The following is a 12,800-nucleotide window of genomic DNA, read 5'->3' as shown; positions in this document are numbered from 1 at the left end:
AGGATATTTATTTTTTTTACGATGTTTGCTACGTTTCGTGGACTGGATATTTTAAGCTTTATTTATCCGTGATACCTGCCTGGAGTCCCCCCCCCCCTGTTTTATATACACGAGGGGGTTATAAGTAAGATAAGATGTTTGCGGGGTTTATTACGCGACTCTCTGGAAGTTTGACACCGGCTCAGCCCGCTTTCCTCCCCGCTGCCGGGGGGCGTCGGACCGCGGGGCTCCCACGTGCGACGCGCTCCGTGGTGGTCCCCCCTCCCCGCTTCACCTTCTGTTTTGGGGCGAAAGAATTACTTCCAGGGCAACCCGACCCGCTTCCTCGCCCCCTCCCCGTCCCCAGCTCTCCGGTGGAGGAAGGGTCTTCAATAAAAACACGTTTCCGAGTCTGTGTGTGTGTGTGTGTGTGTGAGTGTGCTCCCCCCCCACGTCCAGAGAATCACACCTTTCCTCACTTCCCTTCTCTCCTCTTTTTCTTACTCGCTGTTCACCAACATTTACTGATGTTAACATTAACACCCACCTCGCCGGATTTGGTTAAAGCTAAAGAAAGAATCCGTTCTGGTGACGTCACGCGTGCAGATTAAAACCCAAAAAAATGTTAAACATAAAGTCATGGATGAAAGTTTCGTTTCCCGGACCTGGATCCCCCGAACTTTAATAGCGCATTACAGCGGAAATCAAATGAATTATGCGGTAATTTCGACTCGATCGCCCACGGCGAAGTGGATTGGAAAAGGGGGCTCACGTCCCTGCTCGAAAAAGTGCTGAAAATGTAATAGTTGAGTAACTTCGGTGTAATTCACTGTGACTCCACTTCAGAACTGTTCTCACCTTAAACAATCAAATTTGTGACACTGCTACAGTGCACGTGGCTCATATCTTTCATTGTCTTTCATGAACTACAAACCATGATATTGGACTAATGAGACTCATTTTGACTATAACACGATGCTTGTGCTATTAACTGTCATTTTTATATTTTGTATTTCCACAGAAAAGTGTCAACTTCTTCAAATCAACTTTTGCCCCATTTGTTTAAATCTTTGATTTACTTTAGTGTTTACTTTAGCTGTTCTTTTTGAAACGATCCAAATTCATACACACGGTTTATTGCTCTATAATACAGAAAGTTTCTGAAGTTTCTGTTCTGTGAGGTCAAGTCAACGCACTGCATTGCAACTAAAATAGTTTTGTACGCGCAGGACACTGAGGCGACTGCGATTCTGATTTTTGTGGCATGCCACGTATGTCATGCCAACACAGAGAGCGCAGATTGCACGAAACAGCATGAAAAGTCAGATCTTATATCCATTTCAGGAAAACAGCTAGCTTTGTTCTCTTCATTATTATTGTATAAAAGTATAAAAGTAAAATGTTGCATAAACCTTCTCTCGCTGTCCGTCTCTCTAGGATCTTGATCTAGGTCTTGATTTAGAGTAGTTCAGTGCTTATTACAAATACACGTTTCACAAAAAACGTGTCACAAAAAGCACCCTAACCGTGAGAAGCCAAGACGCACTTATCAGGGATAAACCAAAAGCCAATGGCCGCTGGAACTGAGCCACAAAACTCTGTCCTTTAGTATATTTACATTATTTATCAGATGCCCTTATCCAACGTAGGGTTAAGTGTCTCGCTGAGGGACACAATGGTAGTAAGTGGGGTTTGAACCTGGGTCTCCTGGTTCATACGGGGGTGTGTTGCCCTGCAGCCATGACCAGTGTCACCAAAACAGAATGGAAACAACATTCTCTGTTCAGCGATACGTCGTGGCGCGCAAAAAGGATGATGGCACTCCTACAGTCCTTCTCGTGCGCTGGCACAATAAACCAGAGCATCAGCAAACCAAAACGGCCACAATTGCGCAGTTTTAATGATCCAATTTGTGTAAACCGGCCAAAAGTATAAAGCCACTGTGCATCATGAAAAAAAGAAGCTGTTGGTGATGTTTAAATGTTGTGCGTAATTCCGGCTGTGGCATCAGACACCCCACAGCTCTTGCCAAAAATGTGCACTTTCCTTTCAATTCCGAACCAGAAGGCAACGAATGATTGGGATCTGAACGCACACAAGCGATTCCTCTGGCTCGGACCGGACTCCTCCGCCTCCGCCTTGCCCTCTGTTTGTTTGTTCGCTCATTTTTAGTCTCCCGCGGGCCGTGGTCACGCTCAGGTTGATTGCGAAAAAGCGGCACTCTGTCATTTCGGGAGCTCCAGATCGATTTTAAAGTGCCGCCATCCTAAAATGCCACGCAGCCCTGCAGCACTCTTGACCCCCCCTCCCCCCCTCCCCATCCCCTCCCAACATCTCCCAGGACCTCGTAAAAAAACACACACACGCACACACACTCACCCATTAGGAAGAAGGACAGCCCTCCCTGCCCACCGCCCAACTAGAGCTGATTAACTCTGGGAGCCGATAGAAACATCTGCAGCGGGTAGATGGGAGATGCCGGTAGCCCAAACCCCGTGGAGGTGGTGGTGGCGTCGTCCCAGTTCACCCTCCTGTCTCGGGACACCTTGGCCCTGATGGAAATCTGCGTCCCGCGCGTGTCCGACAAAGTTGGGTGGAAGAAATAATAAAAGGTTGATGACAACAATGGCAATTACGGGAGATGGGGGGGGGGCGATTTGTACACATCTGGTCTGTATTTCCTTGACACCAGAATGCTCCAGAAAAAAAAAAAAAAAAACAGCACGGGCTCCTGAATGGGCTGAGGCGTTTTTTTTGTTTTTTTGTTTTTTTTCTTCTTTTTTATGTGATTGGTTAAAAACAGATGGGAGGTTTATGTTACCAGAGCCGGGTGATAAACAGCTTCGACACAGAGGGGAAAAAAAAAAACCACCGAAAGAGTCATCACAGACACCCGTCGGTCGGGAAGCGTCGGGCGGCAGCACCTCTGGCTCCGGCCTCTCGGGCCCCCGAGGGCCCCGTCGTTTCCCACCGCGCTTTCGCTATCATTCATTTTTTAATCCTTCCTCCTGGAAATGCTCCACGCTTCCATTACGTTTCGGATTTCTCCCCTTTTTTGATGTAAACTGCTTTCATTCAGGCAGTGTGGTAAATCACGCTTTCTGACTTTTTTTTCATCCTTTCACAGAAAAATGTCTAGAAAGACACATACGTGCCTCCTGTTTGTATCACTAACCAGCTCAAAATGCATAGATTGTGTCAAAAAATTATCTGTAAGCTATTTTTACACGCATGAAGAAGCAGAGAACAGAAATCTGTTGAATTTCAACTCAAGCATCAAACATGGTGGTAGTACCACACTCGCCTGCGAACCAGAAGACCCGGGTTCAAATCCCACTTACTACCACTGTGTCCCTGAGCAAGACGCTTAACCCTAAGTTGCTCCAGGGGGGGGACTGTCCCTGTAAGTAAGGGCGTCTTGATAAGGGCGTCTGATAAATGCCGTAAATGTAAATGTAAATGTAAGCATCCCAGAATCTTTTTTAACATTGACTTCGAGAATCACATTATGAGAAGCATGACTGCTGTCAGCAGAAGGCGTGAAACTCTGCTATTTCTTTTGTAAATGTGGAATTTCAGGTTTTGAACGAATGTAACACGTTCTTAAGGTAACATAGTTAAACACTTTGTTCTCTGTCAACCGAGTAGGTAAAAACTGAAAAACACTGCATTTTTTTTTAAAAGTGCCACTGATCTGTTTAGATTGAGATAAAGAAGAAACATCCATTATATTGTGTTACCAGCACATTTTAAATACAGTTAAATACAGTTATACAGTTTTTTTTTTTTAATTTATACTATGCAGCCCAGGTAATAAAGAGATTTGCATGACCTTAGTCTGCATGTAACTTCTGACAGTTGTTTCCAGGTAATGCGGAAATCCACCTATAAATAGGCTCTCGTTGTTGTGGCTGTTTCAACATCTTTCAGTTTTTTTTTTTTGTCAAACTCCTCCCACTTCTCTCCACATGAGAAGTGCGATTGTGTTCTGCAGATGTGCTTCCTGCACTTTACGCCGGTGTTACTGTGGTAGTTGTTTCACTGTCTCGTCGGGTCGGACAAGCCTGACGCCTTTTTATCGACCTCTGGCAATGTTTTGCAGCACTGAGAAAAGTTTTTTCAGATGCTCTCGTGATTTAAGAAAATGACAAACAATTTCATGCCTGAACAACAAGGAAGCACTATTTTGTGAAACAGGGTGCAAAATGGCTTAAACCGAAGTGCAACAACATAGCTCATCCTGGTCTGCAGGCTCTTATGTCATTTGTCAAGTCAAAAAGTCTGTGTGCAGGGTGTGTGGGATCTGTGAAGATCTTCCCTGCCCTTTTCATGGTTCTTGAGAGGGAAAAGTCCTGGGTGGCAAGCAGGGGGGCACTGATCATCTTTTCTTCCCGTGGACACAAAAGGAGTATTTTGTTTGTATTTTAAATATATTGCCTATACCATAGTGAAAATAGTGAAGATAACGTCTAATGCTGTATAAGTGAATTCATATTAGACTAGTATTAAATTTTGTCGCATTAGATTCCATTAAATTAAACTCCCCACAAAATACATTTTGTATCAAATCAGAAGTGCAAATAGAGGAATAGAAAGTAGGTGATACTACTATACTATACTATACTATACTATACTATAGATACTATAGATATAGATTATACACAATGTTTCCATAGACGGGATAATGTCTATATTCGAATGCAAACATGAAATATGTGCACATGATTTAAAAACCGTGTGTTACCGTTATTCTGCAAATAAGAAAGGGGCTTTCGTGTTAGCAGTTAGAGGAGGGACAAGCTTTTCTCTGGTTCTCTTCATTGAAGCGCTGACCTTGGAAACACTGAAAGCTCAATGTTTTGGAGCTCCAGGAAAGCCCCATTAGGGCTCCATTGGATTCAACTGGGTTTGCTGAAGCCCTTTTTGCAGCGGGACTGCGTGAGAAAGGGAAGCCCCTAAAGAAGAGGAGAGGTTGAGGTTGTGGCGTAGATCGGTGCAGGGATGGTGTGCAGGGGCTGATAGAGTGAGCGAGTGAGGGCAGTGCAGTAGGTAGAGCCAGCGCTCCGTCCTATCAGGTGTAGGACAGGGCTGCAGCCGGCTGATAAAACACATGGGCGGACCTGGTGTTTCCTCCTAAGACCGTGTACGTCATGTTCCACCCCCTGATATTTTCCCACAGATCACTCACATATGTTTTTTTTTTTTTTTTTTTACTTTTTGATCTGTCAGTCATTTTTATTAAGACGAGATATTGTTCAGTCCATGCATAGAGCTGCACTGTCTTAATTACTGAAATGACCAGCATAATACACTACATATTAATGTATGACTCATAATAACTGTTTTTTGCAAAATTTAATTGTAATTATTTGTATTTTCATTTTTAGTATAGCTCTTGCACAGCCAGAATTATAAAGTGAACAGTACACTATGAATGACAAGTAATTCAATACATAAAACAATAAATCACTTTATTTGTGTCACAAGCTCTTGTACTTTTCCCCATATCAACTGTATTTACTCATGCAACACTAAATGTAACCTACAGAGGTCCGATTGTACAAATTCAGGCCCTGCACCGAAGACTAATTCAACCAATTGTTTCCAAATGCTTTAGACCTGAAGCACGTGGAAGCCTCAATATTTGATATCATTGTGAAAGATGTTGTTAGTGGACATACAATCCCTTGTGTGTCTTGAGATAAGGAGGGAAGACTTTAAGGAAACCACAAATTTAGATAATGGATTGCAATGAAGATCGGTATAGACAGTCTGTGTTTTTTTGCATGTAGCTTTAATGTTTAAAGTTTTCAGAAAAGCTTTCAGAAAGCTTTCATTATACATCAAGCTTTTTCATTTCATGGTGTCCTTTTCAGTATAGTATTGTCCCCTGTCAGGCAGTACAATAGGGTGGTATTGGCCATCAGCTGTAGTTTATGGCATTTTCAGGCCCAATGTGGACATAACCAATTTTCTTTAACTTGCTTGGTTTGCATTTATTGACGTGTATGTATGTGTACATGTAGAAACATTAACAATTGACATATATACAGAAATACAAATTGGTTTGTGGTCAGAGTTCTACAGTCTGATGGTCTGCTGGTCCGGGGCTGGATGCTGCAGTACCATCTACCTGACAGTAGCTGTTTGAACAGTTTGTGACATGACTGAGAATCATGTTGACAGTTTTTGGAAGAGCACGGATATATTTTCCCATTTTACTTATTATGTGTTCATTAATTTCTCTCAACTCAGTTCACTCTTTGTGCTTATTAACATGTTAATGTAGGAGAACCCGCTGTAGGTTTTCAGGTGATTTGTCCATTCGGCAGCCTTCATCTCACTCTTTGGTTCTTGGTTGATGTTTCTAGTTCTGCTTTAGGGATACTTTAAGTGCATTGTGTGGTGCTGGTAAAACTTCAAAAAGTTTGTCACACAAACTGTACACAGACTCACACACTTAGAGACAAACTAGTCCAACTGCATGAATGCGATGGAAAGCTTGGGTTTTGTTCCCTTTGAAGCTTGAATTAGCACTCCTACCTGAAGGAAGTTACAGAAACGACTTGTGCTTTGTGTTATCACTGCCATCTCTAACAATGCGAAGCTGTGTGTTGGAGTGTGTGCGTGCCTGTCAGCGTGTGTGTCACGGGGGGATGGGGAGACAGAAAGAAGTCAAAAGAACAATGTGGGAAAGAAAAAAGAGACCATGCTGCAGCCCACGACGGCCGAGCTCATCGGGCACGGGGGTTTTCGTGAGAACCAGGGACACCCCTTGCTTCGCCTGGGACAGAATGCACTCGACGAGGTGCTCCACATACTTGCATGAGCGTGCATGTTGTGCACAAGTGCACATTGTTCAACTTTGATGGGCGTATTTGTGCGTGAACGTGCGCACGCGGCCCACTGTGTCCATTGGATTTACCAGTGCAGTAAAACCTCATTTAGCAATTATCACGCTATTAACTTCGGCAAGGCGTCTGCATGCGGTGCCATGTTTTCGTCTTTAAAATTCCCTATCGCACATTACGTTTCTGCCACCTTGCAACGAAAATACAGAGAAATAGCTTTTCTGTTGTAACGTTTTTGTGCTAAAGTAGAAAGAAATAATTCGAACTCTTCCCTAATGTGTGAATAATGACCCTCGTTAATGTAGTGCTGACTTAAATGAATCTGCAATCAAAGAAACCATTTAAAATGCAAGGAATCTTTTTATCACTGTCATCATTTTTGTGTTTTAGTGTGTGTGTGTGTCATGGTGGGGACACCACATACTGCACACATGTGTTCTACTGAAGGATTTAATGACAGAGCAGAATCCGTATCTCTTAATGATTAAAAGCGTTCTGGAGCTGTGGGCGCTACCAGTGTATTCTGATGCCATGTGGCAACGTTTAGTCTTTCCTCGTCATTTCTAACGTGTCACTTCACTTCAGCTAAAGCATAAATCATCTTTCACAATAAATCTTATTTTTTCTTCTCTGAACCCAAGACGTTCTCTTTCTGAGACAAGCTTAAATACAGATTAGAATGTGCAGTAAAAATGACAATAGTCAAAATGTCATAACTATGTGTTCATTAAACAATAATTAAATGTCACAATCTATATAAAATAAGACCTGGTGTATCAAAAGCATCTGCATTTTAAAAGTTTAAAACAACATTGCTGACATGATTCAATTAGTTTGCACATATCCTGTGTTCACTGAAAATATATGTATTCCTTTTTAAAAAAACGATAAATAACTGCAGCAGTTGTTTTTATGCATGTATTTGGTGTTTCACATTCTGGCCACGATGTGTGTATTTTGGTTGCGTTCTGAGTCTCAGAAGCTGACAGGGACGATTCAGACAAAGCACACTTTTAAACTTTTAAACGTGTGAAACCTTTCCGTTTCGTGTAAAGCCGACTTCTCTCCGGCAGCTGAGGGGTTACGCAAGAGCTGCGTGCGCGCAGTGCATTCTGGGCCGCGCGGCGACCCGCGATGGCGGCGAGACGGATCGGCGCGGAGGTTCTGGCGTTCGTGTGGCTGAGCGCGGCGCTCCAGCTGAGCGCCGAGGGAGTGGCGTGGGACGAGAGCGGATACGTCCTGTACTGCCCGTGCATGGGTAACTAGTTGTTCAGTAATACTACTTTTTTTTAACACTGTTTCCACGTAACCGGGGCTTACTTGTAAAACCTCTCCAGGTAGCGAAATCGATTACAATTTGGCGTCGACGAGTCCTCATGTCATCTATTTTCACGGGTATTTTTTTTTTTTTAAGTTTAGAAAATAACTTTGGAATTTTGTCATTGCTTTTTGGGAAATTGTTCCATTTGTGTGTTTAATGGATGCGTTTAATGCATCCCTCACACAGTCATGACTGGTTGATACTTTTTCTTTACTTCTTTAGTTAACTGTCTCCTTTTATTGCAGGTCGGTTCGGAAATCAGGCAGACCATTTCCTGGGTTCAGTAGCCTTCGCAAAAATGCTGAACCGGACCCTGGCGGTTCCTCCATGGATTGTTTACCGTCACCATGCGCCACCGTTCACGAATGTGAGGCCACAGCCACAAGGAAACGTCGCTTTAAACGCTTACTGTATGGTGACGTAGTCAGAGCGGGTCTCAGTACTGTTCCGGTTGGAACACCAGAACGGTACCAGGCTCATCCTTGATAAGGAATCAGTACATGTAAAAAAAATGCCACCAGGGTGGTAGTAGCCTGGTGGGTAACACACTCGCCTATGAACCAGAAGACCCAGGTTCAAATCCCACTTACTACCATTGTGTCCCTGAGCAAGACACTTAACCCTGAGTTGCTCCAGGGGGGGGACTGTCCCTGTAACTACTGATTGTAAGTCACTCTGGATAAGGGCGTCTGATAAATGCTGTAAATGTAATTGTATCAGGTTAAAAAGCAGAGCAAGACAGCGTCTCCCTGCATGTAGATCTTACTTATTGTTCTGTGTCTACAGGTCCATGTCCCATACAAGGAATTTTTCCAGCTTGAGGCCTTGGCTGAGTACCATAGAGTCGTGAGCCTGGAGGACTTCATGGAGAAGCTGGCTCCCAAACACTGGCCTCCGGGCCAGAGAGCAGCGTATTGTTTCGAGTCGTCCGCCCAGCGGAGCCCTGACAGGAAGTCATGCCCCATGAAGGTGAGCGGGGCCACGGCACATCCCAGAATGTCAGAACAGTCCACGTTCTGTCTTTCTTGAGTGTAACCTGTAATTCTAGATGCCACAGTGTGCGAGTGAGAAGCTGAATTTTCCAGTTGCTAGAAACACACATTTTGACATTATGAGTGGAGAATTAGCGCCACCTGGAGACTGGTTGTTAATATTGTAATAATGTTCAAATTAATAGTCCGTGAAGCGATAATAATATTAATAAACATTTGTGCTTTGTTTATTACAGGATGGAAATCCATTTGGTCCATTTTGGGATTACGTTGGCGTGGAATTTGACACATCTTTTCTTTTTTCCGGCCTGTCCTTTACCTCCTATTTTCTGCCTCACTGGATGAAGAGGTAATTAAGTCACACTGTCAGTTTTACCTTGATCTGCGTTTTCCATTGATCAGCGTTTTTTCATAACAATATCTTAAGGTTTCATTCGTAATAGCTCCCAGGATGGATAGGAAGACTGTGCTTTAGCACTCACCGTGTGCATGTCCCTCCTCTCTGAAGGTATCCCCCATCAGAACACCCGGTTCTTGCTCTCCCCGGTGCCCCGGCCCAGTTTCCTGTCCTGGAGGAGCACCGTGGCCTTCAGCAATATGTAGTGTGGTCTGAGAAGATGGTGGACAAGGGCGAGGGTCTAATTGCAGCTCATGTTCCCAGGCCTTATGTGGGCATCCACCTCAGGATCGGCTCTGACTGGGTGAGTATTGCAAATGTTTTCTTGTAAAGTCTTTAAAATCCATGGATGCACATGAATTACCATGAACGTTGTATTATTCTTTATCACTGCTTGTAACAGTGGGATGCAAACGTCTGGGCAGCCTTGTTAATCTTCACGATTTTCCTTTTCCTTTATTATGACATATTTCCAGTTAAATATATCACAGCGGGGACACACACAGTGATATTTGAGATCTGAAATTAAGTTTATAGGATTTACAGAAAGCGTGCATACATTTGGAGACTGTTGTCATTTTATTGGTTCCAATAACTAATTATTGGAACTCAGAATTGCTTTGGTAAGCTCAGTGACCCTTGACCTGCATACAAAGGCGAATACAATTAGGAGAGCTAGTATTTAAGGGGGCCAGGTTTCCATCCTCTTTGAATGTTCTCTGAAGTGTAGCAAAATGGGGTCTCAAATCATCTCTCAAATGACCTGAAAACAAAGACTGTTCACCATCATGGTTTTAGGGGAAGGATGGAGAAAGCTGTCTCAGAGATCCCAGCTGTTGTGGTTCCACAGTTAGCAACATATTGAGGATAATGGAAGACCACAGTTAAGGCTCGAAGTGGCAGACCAGGAAAAATCTCAGATAAACAGAAGCAAAGAATGGTGAGACCAGTCAGAGTCAACCCACAGACCAGCACCAAAGACATCATCTTGCTGCAGATGGAGTCACTTATTGGGCATTGTGGTTATTTGGGCATAACAAGGGGCGTTATGCATGGTGGCATTGTGGCCAGTGCGACTGGGATTGGGAATCTTGTTAAAGTTCATTCCACTCAATATAAGCAGATTCTGCAGACCAATGTCCCAGGAGTCAGTGACAAAGCTAAAGCTGCGCTGGGGCCGGACCTTTTAACATGACAACGACCCTAAACACTGCTCAAAGGCATTCAGGCAGAGGAACAAGTACAACGTTGTGGAATTTTCATCTCAGTCCCCAGACCTGTATGTTATTGTGGTGCGAGTTTAAGAGAGCTGTCTATGCTTGGAAGCAATCAAACCTGAATGAGCTACAGATGTTCTGTCCAAAGAAGAATGGTCCAGTATACCTTCATTGAGAATCCAGACTCTCATTGGAAGCTATAGGAAGCGTTTTAGAGGCAGTCATTTCTGCAAGAGGAGAAACAATTCTAAACTATTATTGCACACTTTCTGTAAATCCTATAAAGTTTGTATCCCTTCACAAATATCGTTCTAAATTGGTGTGTGTCCTATATGACACATTTTTATCTCTTAACAACCAACGATTTTTAAAGGAAAATAATGAAGCTTAACACGGCTGCCCAAACTTTTGCATCATACTGTATGTGTGCACCACAATCAAAATTCATGTTCTTCACTCTACTTGCTCTGGCTTCTGCCTTTTTATAGCAAAGCGCCTGCAAGATGCTGGAGAATGGAGAAGCTGGCCCTCATTTCATGGCGTCCCCACAGTGTGTGGGCTACGACCGGCAGACTGCCCTGCCCCTCACCATGACCATGTGCCTCCCGGACCTGAATGAGATCCGGCGTGCACTGAGACTCTGGGTGAAGAAAACTGATGCTAAGGCCATCTACATAGCGACCGATTCGGAGTCCCACAGCTCAGAGATCCAGAAGGCCTTCAAAGACAATGTAAGACTTAAGAAAAGGAGAGGAAACATGATGCTTCCTAAATCTGCATGTTTTTGTGTGTAATTATTTTTGTAATTAACTCTCAGGTTAAAGTGGTGAGTCTTCGCCCAGACTTTGCACAGACAGATCTTTACATCCTGGGCCAGGCCAACCACTTCATCGGGAACTGTGTTTCGTCCTTCTCTGCCTTCGTCAAACGGGAGCGTGATGTTCACGGACGTAGTTCTTCCTTCTTTGGCATGGACTATCCTGGAAAACAGAAAAAGAAAGATGAACTTTGATCATGCTAAAGACATTTTAGAATTGCAAAAGCCATCACTGGTTGTGTGGTGGGGAAACTGTGAATAATATACTTTATTATGGGAGTCTATATACTTAGAAATAAGTTCATTTTACACTATAAATATTTTTTTAACGTTGGTTGGGGTACTTTTTTTTTTTTTTTTTTTTTTTCTTCTCCACGGCACCACCATGTTATTGCTGTGCCCTGGGTGGATGATTAAGAGAAGAGGGGCTGTGCAAACTGACCTACTAAGGGGGCCTGAAAACGATCCTTCGAAGGCTAATTATAGAGGGTGGTGCCGGTTAATGTCTGATGCGTTTACACTCTAGTGTCTAGTGTTGAAAGTATCGCCCATAGACGACTTTCTTGACTTGTTTGTGTCAGTATCATTCCTTCAAAAGCTGCATGGTGAGATGTGAATTTGAACATACATTTGGACCAAAGAGTGACAAAGTAAATAATGTTCCAATAAAAAAAGAAAAATATCACACTGATCGCTAAAAATATTGTTTCTCTGTTTGGGTACACATATAATTTTGTTAATTATGTTTTAATGCATAATTTATTGTATTCTAGTTATATTGAGCCAAACCCTTACCACACACCCATTTTTTTAATCTTTGTTCTAAAATATTGCCAAATTACATGAATGTACATGATCAAGGAAATGGCTAACTGTAATTGTTTACTTTGTCACAGATGTCTGGAATATTTGGGAATAAATGCTTTTTAAGAGAACACTTTTCCCTACGGCATCTTTAAGTACATACGTACTAATGATATAGACTGCTGCATTTTGTATGACCGAGTAAAGTACATTTCAAGCTTGATTTCCGTTCGGGACAGACCATGTGTTGCCAGATTTATCAAGAGCATCAGCCATCAGATCTATCGCCAAGCGAATGACACTTTTTTCTTTTTTTTTCCCAGAATGTTCAGAAACGACATATGTTTTGCCTTATTGAGGGGCTTGTCAAGAGCATTTATTTATGTTTTTGTTTTAAGTGAACCTACATACAGTATTCTAAT

General features: G+C 42.9%; 1 protein-coding gene across 3 annotated transcripts in view; it reads left to right on the top strand.

The window, feature by feature from the left end:
- The window catches only part of pofut1 (protein O-fucosyltransferase 1), a 14,262-nt gene extending 1,462 nt beyond the window's left edge, over window positions 1-12,800 (top strand). The window contains exons 1-7 of one of the 3 annotated variants that reach the window (XM_028993446.1): window positions 7,904-8,088; window positions 8,397-8,518; window positions 8,938-9,120; window positions 9,380-9,492; window positions 9,652-9,844; window positions 11,246-11,488; window positions 11,575-12,800. In XM_028993446.1, the coding sequence (XP_028849279.1) occupies window positions 7,965-8,088; window positions 8,397-8,518; window positions 8,938-9,120; window positions 9,380-9,492; window positions 9,652-9,844; window positions 11,246-11,488; window positions 11,575-11,769 (1,173 nt within the window). In that variant the 5' untranslated portion in view covers window positions 7,904-7,964 and the 3' untranslated portion in view covers window positions 11,770-12,800. Of the gene's footprint in view, window positions 1-7,903; window positions 8,226-8,396; window positions 8,519-8,937; window positions 9,121-9,379; window positions 9,493-9,651; window positions 9,845-11,245; window positions 11,489-11,574 lie in introns of those variants that run through there. The other 2 variants (XM_028993447.1, XM_028993448.1) reach the window with 2 other exon arrangements.

The sequence above is a fragment of the Denticeps clupeoides genome, chromosome 10, assembly GCF_900700375.1.
Source record: "Denticeps clupeoides chromosome 10, fDenClu1.1, whole genome shotgun sequence".
Taxonomy (NCBI): domain Eukaryota; kingdom Metazoa; phylum Chordata; class Actinopteri; order Clupeiformes; family Denticipitidae; genus Denticeps; species Denticeps clupeoides.
Note: the sequence above shows the minus strand (reverse complement) of the source record. Positions and strands in the feature narration are given on the sequence as shown.